This window comes from Aegilops tauschii, chromosome 3 (assembly GCF_002575655.3).
Source record: "Aegilops tauschii subsp. strangulata cultivar AL8/78 chromosome 3, Aet v6.0, whole genome shotgun sequence".
Classification (NCBI taxonomy): Eukaryota; Viridiplantae; Streptophyta; class Magnoliopsida; order Poales; family Poaceae; genus Aegilops; species Aegilops tauschii.
In genome coordinates, this window is record NC_053037.3 from 55066681 (window position 1) to 55094483 (window position 27803).

Here is a 27803-nt window from a genome sequence, read left to right on the forward strand (position 1 = left end):
GCATCCAACATGGCAATCTGATGTGGCACAACAATCAGCCCGGTCCAATTCGATTTTCTACATGGGCCTAGCCCAACAAATTTGATATTTCTATTATTATTTTTCCTATGAATTCTATTGGGCTACATGGGCCAAGCCCAATATTTCAGCCTTTTTATTTCTGGGCTTTGGCCTTTTACAGTCTATTAATTATATATTTTTGGAAAATATATTTTGGAGCTGGTCCCACTAGTCATGTTAATCTCATATATTGATCCCACACATCAGAAAGTTACGAACTAGTCATATTATTTCACAAGTGGGTTGCACTGGTCAGGTTACATCTCACACACTATCAAATCACATTCATAATCAAATATTCCATACAAATAAGAGAACATGTGAAACTCGTCAAATGACACTAGATTAGTGTACTATAATTTCTGTAGATTATTACAACCTAGGTATACCAGCTATTACAATATTACAGTCAAATAGAACAGACAACTCTTTGCTGAGTAGCACTTAACGGCTTCGCGCTTTTCTTCACGTCTTCGCACTTCCAACTTTCTTAGGCCTCGAGATCCTGTAAAAGAGGAACCAAGTAAAGAAGTTACGTGCAGCTATATTTTCTACAGATCAGCTATCAACTCGATATTTATGTACACCATACAGAAATTGTTTCCAGTTAGAACAAGTTCACTTAATACTCAACTCCTTTATTTGTGTCCATTTAGTGCAAGTCCATTATCCATGCATATAAACTTTTGCTCCCAGCCAGCACCTACCCAACTAAGTACAAGTCAGGAGGCCACTACTATTAAACCAACTCAAGTGAGAGAGCCAGCAAACTAGGTGGGATATTTCCTTATCACTAAAATTAAAAATTTGAGCACACCAAAAATTGATTGTGTGTCATAAGATGATCCTGAGAGTGCAGCACCATGTTACCATCTCTAAAGCTCATTAGCCAGCAGGAAAAATTGTGTAACATATGTATAACCATTGCAAACAACCTTAGCAGAATAAGCAGAACAAAATTTCATGTAAAATCTTGGTATAACCAGTAGATTATCCCCTAATAGAAGCTAATTAGGCTCCAATACACAAGGCATAGCAAGCACAGACTAAATAAGCCACAACCATGAAACAGAGCATGGTATTACAGCAGCTCAGAGATGGAGCTAGAGGTAGGATACGGACTCACCGGAGAGGAGGTTGTAGTCGAAGCCGCACACAGGCGCCGCCACCACCGTCACCCAGGAGATGCTGCCGCTTCATCGACGGACTCATCTGGTACAAGGAGATCATCAAAATGCATCACACTCATGATCATCAAAACGCGGCAGCAGGAGCAAATACAAGTTTAGCCCACCATGAACAGGGGCACTAGGCAATCCAGTAGCAATGTCATATATAGGTAATAATAACATGACCTTAGATAATTAGTTTTTGTTCTTACTGACACACAAGTTGACAAAATGTACTCAATATATTCTAATAAAAAGGTTTGGGAGCAGAGGGAGAGGGAGGTGGAGATGGACGTGCTACCTGCTGCTGCGGTGGTGCCTCTTGGTGGTCGTGCTTGAGCTCCTCCTCCTGATGCTGCTCACTAACCTGCAGGACAAACAAGACCATGGGTGAGCTGCAGCACAGGCACATACAAGAAGTGAAGGTAAGGAGAAGAACCTGGAAGAAGAGAGGTGCTCTGTCCTCCTCCGTCCGTGCCCATCCTCCTCCTCCGTGCCTATGTCGAACAACCTCCTTTCATCGCTTGCGAGCACCATGCGCCTTGATTGGCCATGAAGCCCTTGTCCTCTGCTGCACGGATTAAACCCAAAGCATCAGTACAGCTACACTGGCACATAGTACAGACATGGCATCACAGACATTCTCTAATTGACTAGCACCCAAATATATATACATGCACCAGTTGAGAAAAATCATGACTTGAAGAAAAATCAGTGTTCCATGCACACCAAATCATTCAAAAAATAACTACACTACTACAGTTCTGAACAGCTATCGGTGCATGAACAAAATATGGAACAACAAGCACTGCATGACAACGAGAGTATATATATAGCACTCAACAATGAACAGTTATCACAGAGAACAAGATACCAAGAGATGAATGATGGCACTTAAATTCTAATCTCACATAGGAAAAGATTAGCATGGCTGCAACTGCGGCAAGACACCCAGCATGCATGTGCCTTACAAGTGGCAGCAGCTTTACTGACAAGTATGAAATTGATACCTAGCTGCAAGCATTGCTCCTCCCTGCCCAACAGAATTAACTTTTAAATAGATAGCAATGTTTATTTATTTTCACATGATTGTGGAGATATAAATTTAGGATACAGTGCATGACATATTATCATAGTTTTGAATAGCATGCTGTCTCGACACTATAGCAGCACTATACTAATTGGAGCGGGGCCACCAGGAGGATGCCGATCGCCCACGAGAGGGTGCTACAGCCCAGGGCGACATGTGGGAGCTAGAGATGTCGATGGAGTACCTGGTCAGCCTCTATTACCTGGCCACAGTTCACAAACTTAGTGTGAGCATTTTGATGACATTAACATGCAGTACAAGCAAAGATGGCATGACTGAACCTTGCATAGTAAAAACTTGCAAGGAAATAAGAACAACAATGCTGAGAAGATAAAATAGTGCATTATCTTGGAGTGTCACCAGCAGCAAGATAGCACTACTCTTCTAGTACTCTAGCAAGAAAAATAAAGTATATAATACACAGGCAAGGCAGACTTGGTGCTAATAGAATACAGGAGCAGGGAGTAGCACAGTAATTAACAAAGAGAGCATAGCAGAGCGAAAGGATCTGCTCTGCTTTGGTGCCTTTGTAACAGTAATTAACAGAGGATGAACACTACTCTGCTCTGCTTTGGAGTGCCACAACACACACGGCAATGGACTGCTACTATCCTTGATGTTGAGTGACCTCACTGCTACAAATTAACTTGATGTTCTACTACTAGTTCATTCAAGCTCATGGCCGGGAACGACCAGAATAAGAACATAATACATAGAAAACATATGTGGAAATGAGTTTCTATTCAAAACATGAACAGATTCTAGAATGAACATTCTAGAGCACAGATTCTAGAATGAAACACAACATAGTGTGGCAGAGTATTGAGGTGTTGGGTAATTCTTCAGTGGGCTAACAAAATCATCATGTTCTAGTCAGTGGCGATTTCAGAAATAAACAAAGAAAGTACAACCGCGCTGCTCTGACATATTGAAAGAACTACACACAAGTGGGTTAATACCGTGCTCAGTAGCTGAAATCCGAGACGAACTAATCATTTTCCATTTGCGACTAACAGATCGACAACGGCATGAAACCACGCGCCACACCTCGGGCCATCGGGCAATCCCGAATCCATGTCGAGATTCCAGACCAAATCAAATCGAAGCAATCCGCATATGGAATAAACAAAGGACGCGAATCAAGCCGGGGAGCGACTGACCAGTGGGCGAAGAACTCGATGAAGGCGAACTGCTCCCGCGAGGCCGTGAGGAAGGCGTCCAAGCTGGTGGGGTTGAGGTCCACGGCGTCGTCCCCCTGCGTGGCGGCCCCGGCCCCCGCCTCGTCGCCGACGCCCAGCGACCGAAGGGCGTCCGTGCGCCCCGCGAGGAAGGAGGCGACAGCGCGAACAAGGAGGAGGACTCGCGCCGCCGCGGAGGCCATGGGATCGGCAAGGAGCTGGATCTCACCGTTCCGGCGCGGCGGGGATCCGGCGATCCGTCTCGCCACATCTGTACATCTCAGGAGGGAGGGAGGGAGGTCGCCGGTGGGGTTGGTAGTCGGCCAGCGGCGGGATTGGAGAGGAACCGGGGGAGGGAGAGGAATTGAGTGGATCTCCAACCAAGGAGGGAAGGGGAGGTGGAGGCCATGGTTGTGGTCGCCGACGGTGTTGAAGTGGTGAGTGCCGCCACGGGAGAGAGAGAGGGGACGCTAGAGGGAGGTGGCCATGGCGTTCATCTAGGGTTTCGGCGTGGAGAGAAGGAGAGGGTGGAGTGGAAGGCGGAGGTCGCCGGCGGGTATGAAGTAGAGGATGTTGCCAGGGAAGTCGAGGAGTGGGGGAGGAGGTCGCCGGCGGGGCTGGGGCTGAGTTTGGGGGAGTGGAGATCGGCGGCGAGGGCGGTTTGGTGTTGAGGGAGAGGAGAGGATGGAACTGGGGGACCGAGGGGAGAGTGGGTGGGTGGGGGTGGCGGCGGGTGGGGATCTGGGGGATCGAGGGGTGGGTGGTGGGTGGGTTAGGGTTTTTGATTCTCGGGAGAAGCTCCACCATTGGATGGATGCGTGATGGATGGCTCAGATTGCGTCCAATTTGGTGATCCGCGTGAAAGCGGTTGCTCGCGTCTCATTGGTCGGCTATCTCGCAATTGAATCTCAAAATTTTGGACCCAAAACTTTGAATTTTTTTAAAACATAACAATGGCATAGTTTGTCCAAATGATCTCGTTTTTTCATAAGTGTTCATCTTAGAATGGCAAACGATGCCATAGTTCGATGGCTTTCATTTTCTTTGCACAAAATGATGATTTTCCATTTTTCGAGTGCATAAAAAGGTTTTTTTGTTAAGAATATACCAAATATTTATTCCAACATAGCACAACTCCATTTTTCAAAAATATTAGACCAAATTTTATGTAAAATGGACCAAATAGTTACAAGTCAAAAAAGCTTTTGATCCACCTCTTATAAAAAAACAAATTTCACCCATTCAGTTGGAAGCGGGGAAATTTGAATGAATATTTGTTCAAATGATTTCATATTGTGCACAAGGGTGAATCATGGAATGGCAAACAATGTTGCCTAAAGAAGTTTTCATTTTCTTTGGACGAAAAAATCATTTTCCATTTTTCGAGTGCCCAAAATGAGTTTTTTTGTGAAGGACCTACCAAATAATTGTTTCAAATTTGGACCAAATCAATTTTATAAAATACTAGGCCATATTTAATGCACAATTGACCAAATGGTTGGGTGTCAAAAGTTTTGACCCACCTCTGGTGAAAAAGACAAATTCCCGCCGATTCAGTAGGAAGCGGGTCAAATTTGAACTGCGGCTGCCTCATAGTTTGCTCTTTATTTTTTCCAAAAATCATTTCTAGGTACATAAGTATCTATTTAATCAGAGAAACACAAAAAAAATTCCAAGATTCAACCACTAGCTAGGAACGGTCATGCCCGCCGTTTTGACCGCATTTTGAAACGGGCATAAAAAATTCAAAAAAATCAAAAAATTGGGAAACCTTCACATTGTGTCATTATATGTGACCAAGTTTCCAGGAAAAATAATAAACTTGTAATACGGCAATTATTTTTAAAAAGTGTTCTCAGAAATGAGCTATCACGCTTGAAGATTCAGGGTTTTCAAGCCAAATGATCAATCTTATGGCCACATTCATGGCATAGTTTGTTCAAATGATCTCATATTGTGCACAAAGGTGCATATTGGAATGGCAAACAATATTGCCTAAGGAAGTTTTCACTTTCTTTGGATGAAAAAACCATTTTCCATTTTTCGAGTGCCCAAAAGGAGGTTTTTTTGTGAAGGACCTCCCAAATATTTGTTGCAAAATTGGACCAAATAATTTTTCTAAAATACTAGGCCATACTTAATGCACAATTCACCAAATGGTTGGGTGTAAAAAGTTTTGATCCACCTCTCGTGAAAAAGACAAATTTTCGCCGATTCAGCTCGAAGCGGGTCAAATTTGAACTGTAGCTGCCTTGTAGTTTGCTCTTTATTTTTTCCAAAAATCATTTCTAGGTACATAAGTATCTATTTAATCAGAAAGACCAAAAAAATTCCAAGATTCAACCACTAGCTAGGAACGGTCATGCCCGTCGTTTTGACCGCATTTTGAAACGGGCATAAAAAATTCAAAAAAAATCAAAAAATTGGGAAACCTTCGCATTGTGTCATTATATGTGACCAAGTTTCCAGGAAAAATAATAAACTTGTAATATGGCAATTATTTTAAAAAATGTTCTCAGAAATGAGCTATCACGCCTGAAGATTCATGGCTTGCAAGCCAAATGATCAATCTTATGGCCACATTCATGGCATAGTTTGTTCAAATGATCTCATATTGTGCACAAGGGTGCATCTTGGAATTCCAAACAATCTTGCCTAAGGGAGTTTTCATTTTCTTTGCACGGAAAATTCATTTTCCATTTTCCGAGTGCCCGAAATGAGTTTTTTTGAAGGACCTACCATATATTTGTTGCAAAATTGGACCAAATTAATTTTCTGAAATACTAGTCCATCTATAATGCACAATTGACAAAATGGTTGGGTGTCAAAAGTTTTGATCCACCTCTGGTGAAAAAGACAAATTCCTGCCGATTCAGTAGGAAGCGGGTCAAATTTGAACTGCAGCTGCCTTATTGTTTGCTCTTTATTTTTTCCAAAAATCATTTATAGTTAAATAAGTATCTACTTAAACATAAGTACATGGTTTGGTGGCGATACGTCGAGGTTTGGATGGTGGCCCAGTGCCCCAACTCCAAAGCGCGTGAACTCGCCTAACTGGTGCGTGGTCACCGCGTGACCTTGGCGTTGACATGCGTTCTGGGAGACCTAGGCATGTCTAGTGGGTTGGGCACTCCCCAGGTAGGTGCTAGGAAGAAAATGACAACAGAAGAATCTCACAAGGAGACCGACCTATGCTCAAAGATGAATTAGCAGCCAAGTGTTTGATTGGCAGTATGGGAAATGCACATGGCCAATGGGCGTGAGTTTTGGCTGAGGATGATCATCTACTAAGAAGAATGTCTTCGCAAATTTTCAGATCAAAAGGAGGATCCTAGGTGGTACTTGCTTTGCAAAGTACCACACTGGACAGAAATATGAATGTTGAAGCTGGGCTCAAAATAATGGATGGATTGAGCTGAAATTTGGTGGAGGATGGTTATTTGGGCATTGGAAAGCATCGTAGAAAATTGATACCATTTGGACATGCCAAAGTGGTACTTCCTTCACAATGCTCTTCTATGGACAGAAACTTTGGAAAACTAGTGAGAGAAATTGGATGAATGAAATGAGCTCAAATTTGGTGTATGTAAGTTACATAGGTATGGTCATGCCTTGGTAGATTTTTAGATCATTTGGGTAAGCCTAGCTAGTACTTACTTCACAAAGCTTCTCTCGAGGTAGAAACTTTGGAAATTTTCCCGAGAAAGATTTACTAAGAAAATGGATCTGAATATTATCATGTGGCAATGATTTGGGTATGGAAGAGTGCCCAAAGAGTTTGAGGGTAATAGGAGGGGTATAGATAACACTTGCTTTGCAACGTGCCAATCTGGCCATAAAATATAAATTGAACCTGGGCTCACATAGATGAGTTGACTGAGCTGCAATTTGGAGGAGGGTGATAATTTGGGTATATGAAGGAACTGTATAAATTTCATGTCATTTGGATATATAAAAAAGGTACTTCCTTCACAATGCTTCTAGGTGGACAAAAACTTTGGAAATTTGCCGAGGAAGATTTGCTAGGCAAATGGAGCTGAATTTTGTCATGCAGCAATGATTTGGATAGGAAAGAGTGCCCAAGAATTCTGAGGGCAATCAAGAATATATAAATAGCACTTCCTTCATAAAGTGCTGTTGTGAACAGAATAGGAAAATGAATATTGTTGAATTATTTTTGAACTAGGCAAGGAAGGATTTTTACATATTTGACGAAGATATGACCCAAAGAATTTATGAGATTTTTTTGGGAATTTTCGGAATGACAGAAATATAGGTTGCTTCACAACCTAGGGCAAAAGTTGACACATGGACATGACACATAGGCAAAACTGATGAGGTGGCGCCAAGTCATACCAATCCACCACAATTTACAAGGTTATGACCTTTTATATTGGTCATGATCAGTTACAAATAAGGCACCGGACCAGTGCCATCTGGTTTATGACCTTTTGGTGCAATGAAATTATGACCTTACTGGCCCTAATGGTCATTATGGTTTAGGGTTTGGAGCCCCCCGAACAGCTTTTGACCAATTGGTCTCAAATGGTCATAGATCTATGACCAATTCTTCCAGGGTCACTGACAGAAGGTCACTAGTTGACATATTTCTTGTAGTGCCTCTGCAGAGTGTATTCAATCAATCGATAGTCGCGTCCTCGGTTATGGACACAACTCGGAAGTAGGTCACACCATGGATCAACATTTATAATTAATCTTGCACACTAAATATTTTATTGTTGGCACTGGCTTTGTGATGAGTCGAGAGATCATGTGCTGATCGTGAGTGATTGGCGTTTACCAGTAGCGTTTGTTTATAACCCAACGCTACTAGTAGTTAGTAGTAGCGCTAGCTATAAAGAGCGCTATTGGTATCAGTTAGCAGTAGCGCTTGTTACCTAGCCCCACGCTACTGCTAAGTGTAACACACCACACCCCCTGGTAAAAAAAGTAGCAGCAGCGCCTGTCATCCAACCTACGCTATTGCTAGTTTAGGATCTATAGCGCTTGTTTATCTAAGTGCGCCACTGCTAATTTTTCTATGTATAACATTTTACTAGTAGCGTGTGTTTCTTGCCCGCGCTATAAGTAGTTCAACACTAGCCGTAGATATTTTGCAAGCTGCCATAGCAGTAGCGCGTATAGGTGACCCGCGCTACTGCTATGCCCGCCAGCCACCTACCACCTTTCCCCTTCTTCCTCCCTCTCTTCTTCCCCCTTCCTTTCTCCCCCTTTCCTTGCACCTTGCTTGTTCCTTTCAATGCTCCCCCTCCACCACCCCTCCATTAGAGCCCTCCCTCTCCCTCTTCTTTGCCCCTCCACCACCCCTCCATTAGAGGCCCCCTCCCTCCCCCTCTTCTTTGCCCCTCCACCACCCCTCCATTAGAGCCCCTCCCTCCCCCTCTTCTTTGCCCTCCTCCCCCTTCCATTAATGCCTTCCCTCTTCTCTCTCCCTAGCTAGCTAGCTATTTAGAGCTATATATGTAGAGCTACTAGGTAATTAAGAAGAAAGGTGCTCAATATCCCTCTCGACACATAGGTGAGCAAGAAAAGGTGTTTGTGTGGATAGGAACAAAACTATATATATATATACATATATATATATATATATATGGGCGATATGAGAATATATATACCGAAATGTGTGTGGCATAATTTGAGTTGCCTACATTGTGTATTTGATGAAATAATGTGGGTGACATGAGTTGCCTATGTTTTGCCAAAATGTCGATTCAATTCCGTTTCGGCGAATTTCGGGCAAACTCAATATGTCCTATGTTTAGGGAAGGTCATGCCGAATTTTTGTATGAATTTGATCCATGCATGCATATATACGTGGTTATAATATTTTCTACACGCGCAGGTGATCATGAAGGTCAATGGAAGGATGGTGGGAAGATATTGGCAATCCGCTGTGGATGACATGTATGAAAAAAGACTGAAGGATGTTTTATGTCTGTGTCGAAAATGCAAAGGAATAGTCAGGTTCGACCCCTTTGAGGGTGGCACATTCAACGCGCACCTGCTCATGCATGGTTTCATGCATGGCCATACTCGGTGGATAAGTGAAGATGATGATGATGATGATGTCGACGGGGCAGGAAATAACGACATGGGGCCACCAGACGAAGAGATGACCAATTATGTGCCAAAATAGGAAGACGGCCTCGGAAATGTCGATGGCGAAGAGGCAGTTCAAGGCGGTGAAGACGCGGACACGCTGCTGTCTTCGTCGCTACTAAGTTCAGCCATGCGGGACCCGCATGTTCGAGACCTGCTTCGCAAGAAGACGACTAGCGACAGAGCTGCTTCTAGAGAGGAGGCCAAACTGGCACAACTGGAGGTAGACTCGATGACTCCTTTGTATGATGGTTGCAATCCCGTGGTGACCAGCTTTAGTTTCACACTAGAACTTTTCAAGACGAAGGCAAAAAACAAATGGACAGATACAAGCCTAGATGAGCTTCTGAAGTATCTAAAGAAGGTTCTTCCCACGGGAAGCCTGTGTCCTGCTAGTGTCGAGGAGGCAAAGAAAATCGTGTGCCCTCTTGATCTGCCACACATTAGATATCACACATGCATCAATGATTGCATCATATATCAGAACGAGCACGCGGAAAAAACCATCTGTCCTAAGTGCAATGCTTCACGATATAAAAAGGCCGGAAAGAAAGCTCCACGGAAAGTTGTATGGTACTTTCCGATCCTTCCACGTCTATAGCGGTATTTCGTAGATCCTAAGGAAGCAAAGCTTATGCGCTGGCACGCGGAGAGGGTGAAGCCAGATAACAGAGATGAGCCGAAGCTGAGACACCTCGCAGATGCTAGCCAGTGGAGAGCATTAAATGCTGAATTTGATTTTTTCACAAATGATCCAAGGAACATCGTGCTTGGCGCTAGTAGTGATGGCATGAATCCATTTGGCAACCAGAACACCAATCATAGCACATGGCTCATGTTTGTATGGATGTACAACCTCCCCCTGGTTGTGCATGAAGGAAAAATACATACACATGCTATGCTTATTTAAGGGCCGAGACAACCGGGAAATGATATAAATTTGTCTCTCGGGTTACTGAAAGAGGAGCTACATACCTTATGGACAACACCGACCAAGACATGGGATGCAAGCAAAGGAGAGTATTTCTACATGAGAGCCGCACTGATCATGACGGTGCAGGACTATCTCGGTTACGCCTATCTCTCCGGCCAGGTGTGCCACGGATATTGCGGATGCACGAGGTGCATGGATGATTCAACTTCTCTGCAGCTATCGGAAGATGGCTGGTCTTCGAAAATCGTTTACATGGGGCATCAAAGATGGCTCGAGAAGGATGACTTGTGGAGAAAGCATGGAGATCTATTCAATGGTAAGGCTGAGCATCGAGGTCCTCCACGTAAGCGTAGCGGTGCAGAAATATATACGTTATTGAAGAACTGGGAAGAGTGCCCCTCGCCAGGAAAGACGAAGAAAAAGGCACTGGAGCCCCTACTGAATCTATGGAAGACGAGATCTGTTTTCTAGGACTTGGAATACTGGCCCATACCCAACATGCCTCATAGCCTTGATCAAATTCATATCACAAAAAATATCCTTGAGAGTTTGCTTTGAACATTGATGAACATGCCGGAGAGGACCAAGGATGGGCCGAAGGCAAGAAAAGACTTGGAATTTTTGAATATCAGGAAAGATCTCCAAATGCCTGGTAAAAGGTCGTCAGAGGAGACGGAGATGGAGACGGAAGATAGGGGCAAAAAAGTAAACAAGAAGGAAGAACAATATTGCCCCCCTCTTGCTTCACCTTAGATCCGAAGGAGGTCGATCAATTGTTCAAGTGCCTTGCCGGAATCAAAGTTAGTTCCGGATACTGTGGGAAGATAAGCAGATATCTAGACACTAAGAAAAAAAGGTTCAGTTGGATGAAGTCTCACGACTGTCATGTGATGATGATGCAGTTACTCCCGGTTGCACTTAGAGGGATTATGGACACACATCTGCGTGAGATGCTTACTGACCTATGCCACTTTTTTGATGCTATCTCTCGAAATTCAATCAGTGTGAAGCAACTCCATAGGCTACATGAAGAGATCGTTGTCATACTGAATGAGCTAGAGTTGTACTTCCCGCCTGCGTTCTTTGATGCCATGGTGCATCTATGTGTCCACATCGTGGACGACATCATCGACCTAGGGCCGACATTCCTACACAGCATGATGCCGTTCGAGAGGATGAATGGCGTCATCAAAGGATTCGTTCGTAACCAAAGAGTGCATTTCTTTCTGTGAGAGTTATCTAGTAGGCACCGGAGACCCTGTTGTTGGTTTGCCCGTCAACATGCACTGTGGAATGCTCGAAGGCGAAGGTCACACCAACGGTCATAGGGATGTGAATGTGTTACGCTCGGGCCGACAAAACGACCTTGATAGGGCAAACTTAGTAGGGCTACAACACCTAGATGTGCTAGAAGATTTCGTGACACTGCACAAAGAGACCATCGCAAAGAAGTACCGTGACCGTGGGGTGCACAGGACGGACGCTGAAGTTATTAGAGAGCACAACTCCACTTTCTTGCTTTGGTTCAAAGAGTGAGTTCTGGCTAATCCCCCGAAAGAGGGTTGTCCGAATGGAATGCTCATATACGCCTTAGCACATGGCCTCTCGACCAACCTCGCGACTTATCAGGCATACGATATCAACGGATACACATTCTACACGGAGGAGAAAGATATAAACAGTGATGACCAAAACTCAGGGGTGACGATGGAAGCCATGACCGGGAATGTAATTGAAAGATATTACGGAATGAGCTTAACTACTCTGGATTGCATAGCGTGACGATGTTCCGTGACAGATGGGCAAAGAATGTACAGAGAGAAAACCGACATTTCACTACCATGTGTATACCCGACTCCGATAGCGGTACTGTCAACGCCATCGCCAAAATGAGCCATGGGTACACTCTAAACATGTGACACAATGTTTCTTCATAACTGATCCGATCAATCCCAGCCGTGTTGTCGTGAGGAGAAGCAAAAGGAGCATCGCCGGAATGGATGGAGTCGCCAACGAGGAAGACTATTACTAGTACGGTGATCCGATGAGGGAAGATGATGCTGATGACGATGAAACATACGTCAAAAGAAGAATGAAGACTACATTACCTACGAAAGATCGTAATCCCTGGAGAAGGAAAAGTCACGACCATGGGCTCAATTATTCGACAACGAACAAAAGAGGGAAGAAGATCAGTCTGAAGCGTCATCGTTGCCCAAGCTGACAAACTAATCCACAATTTTTGTGTGTGTCTAGCTATTTTGTATACCGCCGATAGCGGTCAAATGATGTAATACATATTATACTAATTATTATCCGGAGGGTAACAGTGGTATTGCTCCAACGACAGACCAAATTAAACCCTAGCTAGCTAGAGCTATATATACCCATGCTATACAAACTTTGTACAAATGCAAATGAAAGATAAGAAAAAGAAAAGTGCAAATGAAAGAAAAATAAAAAGAAAAAGAAAAAGCAACTAATAAGTTGTGGAAAATGAAATGAAAGAAAAATAAAAAGAAATAGGAAGGAAGTTTGTGGAATATGAAAAAGAAAAAGAAAAAGAATAATAAAAATAAAAATAGAAATATAAATAAAATTTAAAGGAAGAAAGTTTGTGGAATATGAAAAAGAACAAGAAAAATAAAAATAAAAAGAAAACAAAAAATGAAAAATAATAAGAATAAGAATAATAAAAGTAAAAAGGGAAATAAAAATAAAATAAAAAGGAAGGAAGTTTGTGGAATATGAAAAAGAAAAAGAAAAAAAGAAAAAGAAAAAAAGAAAAAGAAAAAGTTAGAAGTAGCGCGTTTTCACTAGGGCGGCGCTATAGCTAAGAAAAAGAAAAGGAAAAAAAGAAAAAGAAAAAGTTAGCAATAACGCGTTTTTGCTAGGGCAGCGCTATAGCTAAGAAAAATAAAAAGAAAAAAAGAAAAATAAAAAGTTAGCAGTAGCGCGTTTTTGCTAGGGCAGCGCTATAGCTAAGTTAGCTATAGCGCGTTTTGCTAAGACGCGCTATAGCTAAGTTGCGTATACAGAGCTACTGCACCCATCTCTTTCCTCTGTCTCACTCGCTCGATCCGATCGATCCCCTTTCTTTGTGTCGCCCCTCCCCGGCCGCCGACGCCGCACCAGACCCTGACGCAGCGCCCGCCCACGCCACCGTCGACGCACGCCGCCCCGACACTCCTTCCCCCCTTGCCGCCCCGTCCCCATAGCTCCACCCGCCAGCCCGGCCCCTCCCCCCGTGCCGCCCCTCTCCCCCGAGTTCTCCCCTCCACCGGCTGGCGCCCCTCCCCCGAGCAGTCCCTCCACCGATCGGCACCCCTCCTCCAGCAGTATCTCTCTCTCTCTCTCTCTCTCTCTCTCTCTCTCTCTCTCTCTCTCTCTCTCTTTCTCTCTTACCAGCCGTACGTGTTCTCTGCAGCAGGTTTGGCTCCTCCGGAAGCAAGGTGCTCGGCAAGGAGGAGAAGGACGCCGGACGCAAGGTGCTTGGCTCCTCTGGCAGCAGGGTGCATCCCTCTCCCGCCCCCCTCTACCTCAAGATCTGGATGCCATCATCATCAATATTGCATCTTCTATACATATTGCATCTTCTACACTTGCTTCATTGCTTCATTACACTTGCTCTGTTCCTCTTAAGGAATGCTACTGTTAAATCCTCTTAAGATGGTTTGCTACTATTTAGTTAGTGCTTGTTTAGTCTCATGGGCTGCTTTGCCCTATGTATATGTTTGTTGGATGGAGTGAAAGGGAGACATGGTTGTCTTTTTTATGTTTGAGAAAGGAGAAGATGAGTCTGGTGTAAGCCATGGATGATGATATGATATTAGGGATGAAAGATCTTGTGCAGATACACTCTGATGTGGCACTGTCTCCTAGTTAAATTTAGCAGCATCTGGTTGTTGAGCCCTCTCTCTGTGGAGGCCATATTATTTAATTGTTGTTAATATTGGGTTAGTTCCCCCATAGAGGAGCTTTGGGTAGGGTACTAGTGATGTGGATTAGTAAGTAGATCAGATCTTGCTTGTGATTAGCAGCCATAGTTTAGTAGTAGTAGTGGTTAGGCTGGTGCGGTAGGATAGGAGTAGCCATGTTGAATTGTTGGGCATTGGTCAGCGTGCCAACCAGTGGAAGGAAGGAGCAGAGGGAGTTTGGTCAAAGTCCACTGGCAGGACCGAGGCACTTGCACTATTTTTAACCCTCAAGTTGTTTTTCATACAGGAGGTGTTAAGAATATTGTGAAGACCTATTTTGTTTGGACTTTTCGTACTGGAATGCTACTATAGTTGTTCAAATACTAGTTTGTGACAATTGTTTCTTTTATTACCAGATGGTTTGTATCCAGAATCTGTCTATTTTTTTAACTTGCCTCTAAATGTGTCCATTTTACATTAGAAGACGAAGAATAATCTATGTAGTTTGCGGTTGTTAAAATGAAATGCAATTGTTGTCCATTGGATTCATATTTGTAGTTCCTAAAGTATTTGGAGTTCAAATGAAATGCTGTCCATTGGAGTCCATTTGGTGGCTCCATTGCATTCTGCTAGTGTTGGCACATGGTAGTGAAATGCTACTTCAGCACATAGTGCTTATTGTCATTTGCAGGTAAATCGATTGCGAGTGACCTATGTTTTTCCGGAAATGTTGATTCTTCATTTCCATTCCGGCAAATTTCAGGCACTCTATATGTGCACTTTCTAGCAAAGGTCATGCCGAAATTTTCCGTAAATTTCGGCATGACTTGTGCTAGAAAGTTGGACATATTGAGTGCTCGAGATTTGTCGCGACGGGAATGAAACGACATTTCTGGCAAAACAAAGGTCACTTTTTTTTTCATTATTCACTTTATTATATAAAGCTCGATAATTAAACGACTACGACATTGAACCCTGGGAAACATGACCGACACCGATGAGGCCGGAGGTTCTCAGTCCCAATTAGGTCGAGCACACGCCTACGTCGACTTTCTAGGGGAATTAGGAGAGACAACAAGCTGGGTGTCAGGACCCCCTTGCCATGACGCATAACAACGATGGTGGCCCAGGCACCGACACTGATGCCACCAACGACACTGGCACTGAGACTGGCGCTGATGATGTTGCTAACTACAACACGGAAGGTGGGACCTCCCAAGCCAGTGAGGGAAAGAAGGAAAAGAGGACACAACGCCCAAATGAGGTCGGCACTGGAAGACTGGTGGTCCCGGCTGTGCACCCTGCCGAGTTCGAGCCAATAGAGCCGCGGGAAGTGGCAGCGTGTTACGACAACCAACTAGCATGCATCCTACGGGATACAGCTAACATCAACACCACGAAAATACGGAAGAATGAAAATTTGAAGAAGCTGCTCCTAACTAGGTTGCACGCAAGATTCCTGTTCCCCGGTCGGAATGACGATGTCGACCCATGGGATGATGATGCCATGAAAAAAATCAACAACAAAGCCCTAGGGAAGTTCAGCAACGCACTGAGCGCTTGGAAAACTAGGGTGAAAAAGGCGATTGAAGTGGACCATGAAACCTACGCTGAGATTGTTGCAGACAATTCCAAAATTACGATAGAGGACTTTGAAAAGTTCAAGGAGACTTGCAATGAAGAAGCTGCCAAGGTCAGGTCGGAGAGAGGCAAGCAACTGCAGGCAAAGAACATGGGGAACCACCGCCTTGGAAGTCGTGGTTACACGGGAAAGAGGCTTGTGTGGGCTAAGGAGGACGCAGAACGTGAATGTCAGGGGATCCTAGACCTATTGGCTGAGTTCACCGACCAGCAGGAGCACGACTTCATCAGGGCCCAATTCTCTTGGGACCCCCAAAAAAGATTTTTTCACCGACGGGCCGACTAGGAAATTCATGAGATTACTGGTAATTATCCTTTTATGACCTTACATATTAGCATCTAATCAATGAAGTCTACTACATTCTAGTCGCATTCGTAAATGATTCATGATCCATTTTGCAGAAGAGCAACACAAGCTTGCGACCGAAAGCGACTCGTCGACTCAGTCGACTCAGTCGTCGGCGAAGTACAAGTGGGACACTCCTTTCAACCGGGTCATGAACATAATGATTGGACACCCGCCCGGCCAGCGGCCGCAATATGGACGTGTGCACGGCGCCCGGGATGGCGCCACATGGAAGTAATATTATAACGAGGACCCCGAGGCCAAAAGACAGAGAAAGAAGTTTAGTCAACTGACTATCGACGAGAAGGTGGCGCAGGCGATGGAGAAAGCAAAAGATGAGACCAAAGCTGAGATAATCGCTGCCTGTAGAGATGATATGGTGGCTGCCTTTACAAGCTTGATTCCAACTATGGTCACATGGGCGCAACAAAATCCAAACGCGCCACCAAGTGATTTTCCCATGCCCAGCTTCACCGGGAGCAATGCAATGAACACTGCAACCATACCCATACCTAGTATGGCAACCGCACCCGCACCTCCTCCAGCACCTGCTCCTGCACCCAGCTCTCACAGTAGCCCTAGCTCCGTCTCTGGCTTGAATGTCGGGCCGTCAACATTGGCTGAGCTTGACGCCCTCACGGTAAATACGTGTCGCACCTTCATCAACTCAACTAATTAATTAATCTTCAGTTGTCGTTCTTTTTGGATCTTTGACGCCGCACATATATGTCTTTGTAGGCCGACTCCACTCAATGCACCCTCCTTTACGACATGAAGGGCGGCAGGTTGGTGGATGTGGGGAAGGGTACTATAGTCAAGCCTAAGGATCGATTGTTTCACCGCCGGCAGATGTGCCTTAAGGGTCTCCGTGGCGAGTGTGAAAGCGGGCTACGAGGGTTTCCCTCGTCCAATACAAACCGATGGAGAGGATGACGAGACCCCCACGCAGCTTGGCCAATGCAAAAATTGGCCGATCCTGTGGCCAAAAAATCTTCTTCGTGTCGAGGTGGCCGGGAGCACACCAACGGGACCACAGGAAGGTATGACCACACCACCACCTACACAAGTACAACCATCATCTGTGCTACCTGAGATCGAGAGACATGAGGAAGGAGGGCCAACCGTTCCGGCAGATGATGCCATCTGCCCCATGGAAGAGGATATGGATCATGACATGGAGGTGGCCGATGACCCTCTCCAGTATTTCAATACTGCCTTTGACAACGAAGTAACAATGAGTCAACCATATGAATATGAGATGCATGTTCAAGAGCCAGAACGTCCTCGGGAGTGCAAGAAGTCTTTGTTCATGCAATCCTCGCAGGACACGCCTCCAGATGCCGGCTCCACCCAAGCTCAACTAATTAGCCAGAGTCGTCCAATGTTGAGCCCGACAACACTAGGGGTGGTGCTCAAGGAGGGTCTGACAGACCCACCAGCACCTGAGCCCACCAAGAAGAAGTAGAGGAAGAGACCAACGGTGAGAAAATCCAATAAAGCCGGCAATGTTGGTTCTAGCAGCCAGCCGCCTTCGACCAAGGTTAATAGTGTACTGATGAAACATGCGCCATTAATCCATGTCGCGGGAGAGCTAATGGTACCGGTGAATGCACTAGCTCCATAGCAGGGGATCTCAGGCGACTCCATGACCATGTGCTTTTGACAGAGAGAAGCCTCCTCGCCTCGGATGATCCAGGATACCCACTTTATACGGTTCATGTGCCGAGCAGTTGCAAGATGTATGCCCACACATGCCCCGCGGACCTCTTCTTCCCGACGTTTGGTTACATCTTCTAGATGTTTCAAATGAGGACACTCAATTTTACATTCGTCCGCCTGTATGCGCTGCACATGAACTACATCCTCATGAGAGAGCAAGTCACCGGTCTTGCGGTCGCGGACCCATACTACATGCATGAGGGCTTCTTGTCAATCAACGATGCCAACAGTCAATATGCGAGTCAGTACATCGAAGAATTCTTGGTCAGCGATAAGGACAAAGAAACGATTCTCCTACCTTATCATCCGAGGTAAGTCATCCGCGGATAGCACTATAACACATTCGTGCATTTCAATAGTTACTTTGCACGCATGGAGGCTAACTTGATCGTGTATTTTGCGCAGCGGGGGGTGTTGTGTCGTTCTCATCGTTCTTTACCCACGTTACGCCTGTGCTCTATATTTGGACCCGTCGAAGAACATACAGAACAAAGATTACACACACATAAATTATGTTGTGGACAGAGCTATGCTGGGCTTCAGCATGCGGGGTGGCTACATCCAATGCAAAAAACAAATAAGGCCGGGCTTTGTTTCGGCCACAAGACTAACTTCTGTTGCATCGAGCAACCGACAAGAAGTGACAATGATGGATTCTACGTCATCCAACTAATGATGGAGTACAAAAGGGATGTGCAATCACTTTGCATGAAATCTTCATCCGATACCCATAATCCAGAGATGGCCGGAGCATTTGGAGCCATGCCGGATAATCGACTTCGAAATGATTTCTACCGGATCCAGCAGGAAATTGCGTCCATCATCATGAAAGCTGTCTTCGAAGAGAATGGGATGTTCTACGGCGGCCCAATATCGCGAGCTGACGTCCGAACCCGCATTGCCCTACAGCGTCAAGACATGACGCCTTTCACTAAGCTTGGGTGCACCCTTTCGGATATGGACAGATGGGAAGAGTGCACTGCTTAAAAACAATGTGTCTGTTTAGTTACTTGTTACTTTATGTACGACGAAACTTGGAATCTCTCAGTACGACGAAGCTATTAGATGTATGGTGCCGCGCTCTAGTTAATTACTTTCGGTACGATGAAATTTGTTAACTATGTTTACTATATATGTTGCTTCTATTTCATAACTGTTTCATTGAATTCTCTTCATGATATATATGTGCATCTCTGACAGGTATATAGATCAACGATGGCGAGGAAATGGTATGCCGTGTATGTAGGGCATTTTCCGGGTGTGTATGATGAGTGGCCAGAGTGTCAGGCCCAAGTCTCTGGCTTCTCCGGCGGAAGCCAAAAAGGGTTTGATAGCAGAGCGAAAGCCGAAGCTAGTTACTTGAGTTTCATAGCATAACAGGGGATTCAGAACCAGCGCCGCTGCAAAAACTACTACATAATACCGCTTTTGATCATCGTGATCGCTCTTATCTTGTATGTCATAGTTTAGGTAGATGATGAAACATGTGTCTACAGTGACAATGTAAGAGACATGTGATCATTAACTTGTATCGCTATTTCGAGATGATGATGAGATCGACATCATTTGTGTTGAGACCATGTTGATATGATGAGACTATGTTGTACCACTTCGATGATGATGATGAGACATTCCTTTTTCATATAGTTTCAGTGTATGTGTATGTTGTAATTGTATAAAACCTGTAAAAATACGAATACATCAACATAAAAAAAGAAAATACTAGCAGTAGTGTGGGGTATTGGAGTAGTAGCAGCGCTGCTTACCAGTAGCGTTGGTTGTAGGGGCACGCTACTAGTATTAGCAGTAGCGATGGACAGAGGTGCGCTACTACTAGATATAGATAGCAGTAGCGCTGGTTCAAACTAGCGCTACTGCTAAAAATAGCTGTAGCGCCGTAGCAGTAGCGCGCCTGCCCGAGCTACTAATAGCCAAAAAACCAGCGCTACTGGTAAGGGTTTTCCTAGTAGTGCTCCTCTGCACTAAGGCAAGCCACAACAGCATTTGGAGGGTGTCATTTCAATATCTATGATTTTCATACTTAAATATGATTTCTTTTTCATGCATTTAAATTTTGGTAAATAAATATGGTTTAATGCTAGTTACTTTCATGCTTGAAATGCTTGCTTAAGTTACTGGTTGAATGCATGGACTAGTTTTGTCTAGTAGAATAGAGTTTGACTTAATGATATTTCTCTTATAAATAATGATAGTTATATTTTCTAAATGGCTTTTTCATATAAATTATGAGTTAATCAAAGATAATGCAGTGAGGTAGAACCAGTAAAGTTTAATGATGAGTAAGTGCAAGAAAGCCATATTTATAAGGTTGATCCGTTCTTGTGATTTGCATGCTTTGCACATCGATTAGTTGCATGATCATGGCATCGTATGACTTGGAATAGTTTTTTTCCAAGTTAAACCTGATAATATTCCAACTTGAATATAACGTTGATCAAGTCATGGTGCCACTGAATCGGGTTTCCTCAGTGCGACCACATTTACCTTTATGGGGTGTCTTGATTCGGTCCTTTGTCGTGCCTCTCGCTGGTGCCTCCAACGAGGGAAGGTTATGGGTGTGCGGTAGCCCGTTAAGCAGACATAACCTTGTGTCCCAGTTTGTTTTTATGGTACCTTATCCCCGTTTGGGACCGTTTTAGCCAAGACGGTGGCCGTTGATGCCTTTGGTAGGCACGGGGTCACCCATGACTTAGCCCGGAGAGGTAGTTAGTCGGAGTGGCCGGGAGAGTGTCATGGCAAGGGGAGGGTTTCATCGGAACGCCATTGGTCCACTCGAATGGGAGTGTGAGGCCATGAGTTCTGTGATGTGGGTAAAGTGCGCTACCTCTGCAGAGTGTATTCAATCTATCGATGGTCGCGTCCTCGGTTATTGACACAACTCGGAAGTAGGTCACACCATGGATCAACATTTATAATTAATCTTGCACACTAAATATTTTATTGTTGGCACTGGCTTTGTGATGAGTCAAGAGATCATGTGCTGATCGTGAGTGATTGGCTTCAGTTATGATCCGGGTATGATCACCGTTCGGTTATGAGGTAACCCGTCTGGTAAGCGAGTCCAAGGGACTCAGTGCACATGTTGGTTTCACCGCATTAGTAGCATTACCTGCATTGCATTAACCGAAATAATTGTCATGATATTGCATTGCATTTTTCCTTCTGTAGTCTTTTTTTCTAGTTTCTCTTGATGTCTTCTTCTTTTTTCTCTTTCTTCTTCTGATTTTTCTAGGGCTTACCTCAAGCCCGTAAGACTACCCTACTTAGTTTTTATTAATAAAAGTTGCAGTGGGGTGTTTACCCTACTGTTTATAGTCAAAAAAGTAATAATTGTCATGATACCGTTTGTCATCGTGCTTATGTTTGTTGTGAGCTTGCAAGTACATTCAATGTACTGACCTGGCGTGTCATGCCAGATTTCAGTCAAGTCGTATCGCATCGGAGAGCTTCCCTCGTCTAGGCCGTGTCCACGTCGGTATCCCTGTGCCATGGAGTTCCACTTCGTCGTCATTCCGCTGCCGCGTAGTTCATGTGATCGAGGCCCCTTCATGTTCATTAAATAATGTACATACTGTTCAGCCGCACCGTGTGTGCCGCTTGGCCTCTTACCTCGATGTAATATCAAACTTATTTATCCACTAGCATCAATAAAGCGGTTGTTTCTGTACCATGTTGTTGTGTGTTGCCAGAAGACTTGATCTCTGGGCTGGCAATGCAAGGTAAACCGGTTGCTCTGAGCCGGGGTGCCACAAGCGGTAGAAATGCAAGAATATCAGAAGAATGCAGACCGAGTGATTTGTTACGTGCCAACAAGCCTGCTTCAGAGTCTGCATTTTAGTCATCCGGTGAAACAAAGCCAATACACATTCACCCGACCGATCCGAATGCTGCTCTGACTCATATCTCAACAACACTCGACAACAAATAGGAAGAAGCGCTCATCCAGTTCCTCCGTGAGAACTGGACATCTTTGCACGGAAACCTTCTGACATGCCAGGTGTACCCAGGGGACTGGCTGAGCACCATTTGTGAGTCGACCTGAAAGCAAAACCTATTAAAGAGCACCTCCATCGGTCCGCCATGGGGAAGAGGAAGGCAATTGGTGATGAGGTGGCTTGGCTTCTGGCAGCTGAGTTCATCCGCGAGATATACCACTCTGAGTGGCTTGCCAATGTTGTCATGGTCCCCAAGAAAGATGATTCACTTCGTATGTGTATCGACTTCAAGCATGTCAATCGGGCCTGCCCGAAAGATCATTTCCCTCTACCTCGCATCGATCAAATTGTTGACTCGACTGCGGGATGTGAGCGTTTGTCCTTTCTGGATGCGTATTCCGGGTATCATCAGATCCGACTATATGGACCCGATGAAATAAAAACAGCCACCCCATTCGGGTGCTTTTGGTATGTTACCATGCCCTTTGGTCTCAGGAATGCTGGTGCCACATTCATGCAAATGATCCATAAGTGCCTGCTCACTCAAATCAGTCGGAATGTGGAAGCTTACATGGATGACATCATTGTCAAGTCACAGAAAGGTTCTGACCTGCTGACTGACCTTGCTGAAACCTTTGCCAACTTGAGAAGATATAATATCAAGCTTAATCCGTCAAAGTGCACATTCGGAGTCCCAGGTGGAAAGTTACCCAGTTTCCTCATTTCCAAACAAGGGATCGACGCAAACCCAGAGAAAGTTGGTGCAATCATCTGAATGAAACGCCCCGTGCGTGTGCACGACGTTCAGAAGCTTACTGGTTGTTTGGCCGCATTGAGCCGATTCATCTCTCGTCTCAGTGAAAAGGCATTGCCTCTTTACCGACTGATGAAGAAACCTGACAAGTTCGAGTGGAGTCATGAAGCTAAAGCAGCGTTTGTAGAGCTCAAAGCCCTGCTTTCCACCCAGCCGGTTCTTGTTGCTCCAATCAGCAAAGAACCTCTACTTCTGTATATAGCAGCCACTAGACAAGTTGTCAGCACAGTGCTCATGGTCGAGCGGGAAGAAGAAGGCGAAGCCTACAAAGTTCAACGCCCAGTGTACTGCATTTCTGAAGTCTTGACTCCGTCCAAGCAGAGATATCCGCATTATCAGAAGCTTGTTTATGTAATTTATTTAACCACGAAGAAAGTTGCACACTACTTCTCAGACCACTCGGTTTCAGTCGTCAGTGATGCTCCATTGTCTGAAATTCTAAACAACAGAGATGCAACTGGTCGAGTGGCAAAGTGGGCGATTGAACTCCTTCCGTTAGATATCACGCTTGAGGCAAAGAAAGCAATCAAGTCCCAAGCAATAGCAGATTTCTTGGCCGAGTGGATTGAACAGCAGCTACCGACTCAGATCTAGTCGGAACATTGGAATATGTTCTTTGATGGGTCCAAGATGTTGAATGGGTCAGGTGTTGGCATAGTCCTAGTGTCTCCACGAGGCGACAAACTCAGTTATGTCCTTCAAATCCACTTCGACTCCTCAAATAATGAAGCAGAGTATGAAGCACTATTATATGGGCTGAGTATGGCCATCTCACTCGGCATCCATCGCCTGATGGTCTACGGTGACTCAGATCTAGTGGTTAATCAGGTAATGAAGTTGTGGGATATCAGGAGTCCTGCCATGACTGGTTATTGCAATGCAGTAAGAAAGCTGGAGAAGAAATTTGAAGGGTTAGAGCTCCATCATATACCCCAACTCAAGAATCAAGCAGCTGATGAGCTAGCGAAAATTGGTTCCAAGCGGGAGTCTATTCCCAGTAATGTGTTTTTGGAGCATCTCCACACCCCGTCTATTCAAGAAGATCCCTTTACAGAGGAGCCTCCACAACCAATAAGTTCTACCGATCCGACTGAGGTTGAAGTTCCAGCTGTGGTCGACCTGATCATGGAAGTTTTAGAGATTACTGCCGACTGGACAGTACCCTATGTTGCATATCTGCTCAGAAAGGAGCTCCCGGAAGATGAAGATGAGGCTCGCCAGATCGTCCATCGATCCAAAGCCTTCACACTGATCGGCGGTCGGCTTTTCAGAGAAAGTGTCACTGGAGTTGCTCAGCGGTGCATAACTCCAGAAGAAGGTCGATTGATCTTGAATGAAATACACTCAGGGACCTATGGTCACCATGCTTCCTCTCGGACCATTGTGGCCAAAGCATACCGAGCGGGCTTTTACTGGCCACGGGCGAATGATATGGCAAAAGATATAGTCGACAGGTGTGAAGGTTGTCAGTTTTACTCCAATATGTCTCACAAACCTGCATCTGCCTTGAGAACCATTCCGCTTGTCTGGCCATTTGCTATTTGGGGATTGGATATGGTTGGACCTCTGAGGACTGGCAGAAGCGGCTTCACCCATCTTCTCGTGGCAGTCGACAAGTTCACTAAATGGATTGAAGCCAAACCCATCAAAAACCTCGACACAAGTACTGCTGTCAGCTTCATCAGAGAGTTAACATTCAAATATGGGGTTCCGCATAGCATCATCATGGACAATCGTTCAAACTTTGATTCAGATGAGTTCAAGGCTTTCCGTGCTTCCCAAGGCACTCGGGTCGACTATGCTTCAGTCGCCCACCCGCAGTCGAATGGGCAAGCCGAAAGAGCAAATGGTTTGATCCTCCAAGGGCTGAAACCTTGATTTATGTGTGACCTCAAGCATGCGGTAGGCGCTTGGGTAGACGAGCTACCATCAGTCATTTGGGGATTGAGAACAACACCAAATCGGTCGACTGGTCGGACTCCCTTCTTCATGGTCTATGGGGCTGAAGCCATGCCATCGAGTGATTTACTTCACAACGCACCCCGAATAAAACTTTTCTCAGAGGCTGAAGCATAACAAGCTCGACAAAACACTGTGGATCTTCTGGAAGAAGAAAGGGAGATCGCCTTGATCCGGTCGACCATTTATCAACAAGACCTTCATCGATTCCATGCCAGAAACATGAGGGGTCGAGCATTTCAGGAAGGGGACCTTGTGCTCCGAGTGGATAAGTAACGGCCTCATAAGCTTGCTCCCGCTTGGGAACGCCCCTTCATCATGACCAAAGTGCTCCACAATGGGGCGTATCACCTCTACAAAATGGAACAGAAGAAAGACGAGCCATGCTCTTGGAATGCGGAGCTGCTCTGCCATTTTCATACCTAAACATTCAGACTGATGAGATGTAACAAGAACTACCTTTCAGTTTGTTTATCAAAGAAGCAGTTTTATAGTCTCCTAAATGATTGTTGTTGCATATGCATGTGTTCAAAATCCCCCCAGTGGGTGGCTTAGCCGCGAACCCGATTTGCCTAAGTTTCACAAACAAACTCCGAGTGAAGAGCAACCCTCTCACTCGGGGGCTTAGCCGCGAACCTGATTCGCCTAAGTTTTGAAAATCCTACCGAGTGAAGAGCAATCCTCTCACTCGGAGGCTTAGCTGCAGTTCCGTACTCGCCTAACTTTTGAAAATCCTACCGAGTGAAGAGCAATCCTCTCACTCGGGGGCTTAGTTGCACTTCCGTACTCGCCTAAGTTTTGAAAAATCGTACCGAGTGAAGAGCAATCCTCTCACTCGGGGGTTTAGCTGCAGTTCCGTACTCGCCTAAGTTTTGAAAATACAACCGAGTGAAGAGCAATCCTCTCACTCGGAGGCTTAGCTGCAGTTCCGTACTCGCCTAAGTTTTTGAAAATCCTACCGAGTGAAGATCAATCCTCTCGCTCAGAGGCTTAGCTGCAGTTCCGTACTCACCTAAGTTTTGAAAATCCTACCGAGTGAAGAGCAATCCGCTCACTCGGGGGCTTAGCTGCAGTTCCGTACTCGCCTAAGTTTTGAAAAATCCTACCGTGTGAAGAGCAATCCTGTCACTCAAGGGGTTTAGCTGCAGTTCCGTACTAGCCTAAGTTTTGAAAATCCTACCGAGTGAAGAGCAATCCTCTCACTCGGAGGCTTAGCTGCAGTTCCGTACTTGCCTAAGTTTTTGAAAATCCTACTGAGTGAAGAGAAATCCTCTCACTCGGAGGCTTAGCTGCACTTCTGTACTTGCCTAAGTTTTGAAAATCCTACCGAGTGAAGAGCAATCCTCTCACTCGGGGGCTTAGCTGCAGTTCCGTACAGGCCTATGTTTTGAAAATCCTACCGAGTGAAGAGCAATCCTCTCACTTGGAGGCTTAGCTGCAGTCTCGTACATGCCTAAGTGTAAAAACGCACCGAGTGGGGAGCGATCCTCCCCCTTGGGGACTTAGCTGGGAAGTCGGTCTGCCTAAGTTTCATAACAAATTCCGAGTGAAGACCAACCCTCTCACTCAGAAACTTAGTCACACGCTTCGAGCTATGCCACAAATACAATATCCGCTCCATCCCGATCCGCATGGACGATGAGGTGCAGGTCAACCGCGACCTCCTCCTCGGAGCTGCGTCACAACTACAACGTCTGTTCCATCCCGATCCGCAAGGACGACGAGGTGCAGGTCGTCCGTGCCCTTCTCCTCGGAGCTACGTCATAAGTACAACATCTGCTCCATCCCGATCCGCAAGGATGACAAGGTGCAGGTCGTGTGCAGCATCAAGTGCTCACGTCCACGACCCTCTCGTCAGAAGCTGCACCACAAGAATAACATCTGTTGCGAGTGGAGAGGCAAAGTTTCACACGGAGTCAAGAGATTCGAAAGCGATTAAGCGAAAGCAACCGTATTCAAAGAAGAACTGAGTTCAGATAAATCCCGCAAGGTTCAGAATCGCAGATGAAAGTGCTCGAGCATCAAGCCTGAGGGAATTTAACGGTTACAAAATCACTCGGCAAACCGAGGCAAATTTAATCAAGGCATAAAGTTTTTTCACTCCTCAGGGGGAGCACTGGCAGGCTCGACGAACTCGTCCAGGTCAATCCCGTCTGCAATGCGAGTGGCTGCTTCGATGAAGGTCTCCATGAAGGACTGGAAGTTAAGCTTCTTGGTATTGGCTACATTGAGCGCTGCTAGCTTCTCTTCCTTGGCCTCTTTGCAATGAACACGAACAAGAGACAGAGCCACGTCAGCACCACACCGAGCAGGTGACTTCTTCCATTCCTGCACTCGACTAGGGATCTCATTAAGTCAAGTCATCAGAGACTCGAGATCATTCTGGAATGTTGCCCGTGGCCAGAGCACCGTGTCAATCCGCGACACTGCCACCTTCAGTCATGCGAGATAGTCCATGGCGCTGGCAAGGCGATATTCCAGTCGGAGCACGTTCATGGTAGCTTCATCTTTGACAGGGGAGTCGATGGGGTCCAAGCTCGTTTCAATTCGCCCAGTCTCTTCCTCGAAGTTTTGGCATAGTTTCATGATGCCATGCCATGTCTTGATTGAACTTATGCCATGTTATGGTTGAGATGTGATGCTATGTTTTGTTGTTGCCATACTAGTAGTAAGTTTGATATGCCATGTTATTGCCATGATAGTAGTTGCCATGATGTTGTTCATGTTTATTTTGATCCATGTCTCTAGTTAATATCATGCCAAGCTTAGTTTCTGCTATGAGATATGTTATTGCAGACGCTTGGTTCTTGCTTTGTCATCTGTTTGTTTGGATGGTATGTATTTGGTTGTCTTGCAAGTACATTCAATGTACTGACCTGGCGTGTCATGCCAGTTTTGTA

The 27803-nt window shown here is 45.2% G+C and overlaps 1 protein-coding gene across 2 annotated transcripts; it reads right to left on the reverse strand.

Moving 5' to 3' along the window:
- Positions 1 to 271: 271 nt before the first annotated feature.
- LOC120976456 (sulfhydryl oxidase 1-like) lies at positions 272 to 4195 on the reverse strand. 2 transcript variants are annotated; one of them, XM_073510008.1, is made up of 4 exons: positions 3480 to 4195; positions 1669 to 1800; positions 1534 to 1596; positions 272 to 1272 (listed from the first exon to the last, which is right to left on the reverse strand). In XM_073510008.1, exons 1-4 carry the CDS (start codon positions 3698 to 3700, stop codon positions 1269 to 1271), a joined length of 420 nt encoding a protein of 139 aa, XP_073366109.1. In that variant the 5' UTR covers positions 3701 to 4195; the 3' UTR covers positions 272 to 1268. The 2 variants fall into 2 exon arrangements, 1 of the variants encoding a protein (XP_073366109.1); XR_012204222.1 differs by lacking the exons at positions 272 to 1272; positions 3480 to 4195 and adding an exon at positions 2141 to 2462 and having other exon boundaries at positions 1530 to 1596.
- Positions 4196 to 27803: the final 23608 nt, after the last annotated feature.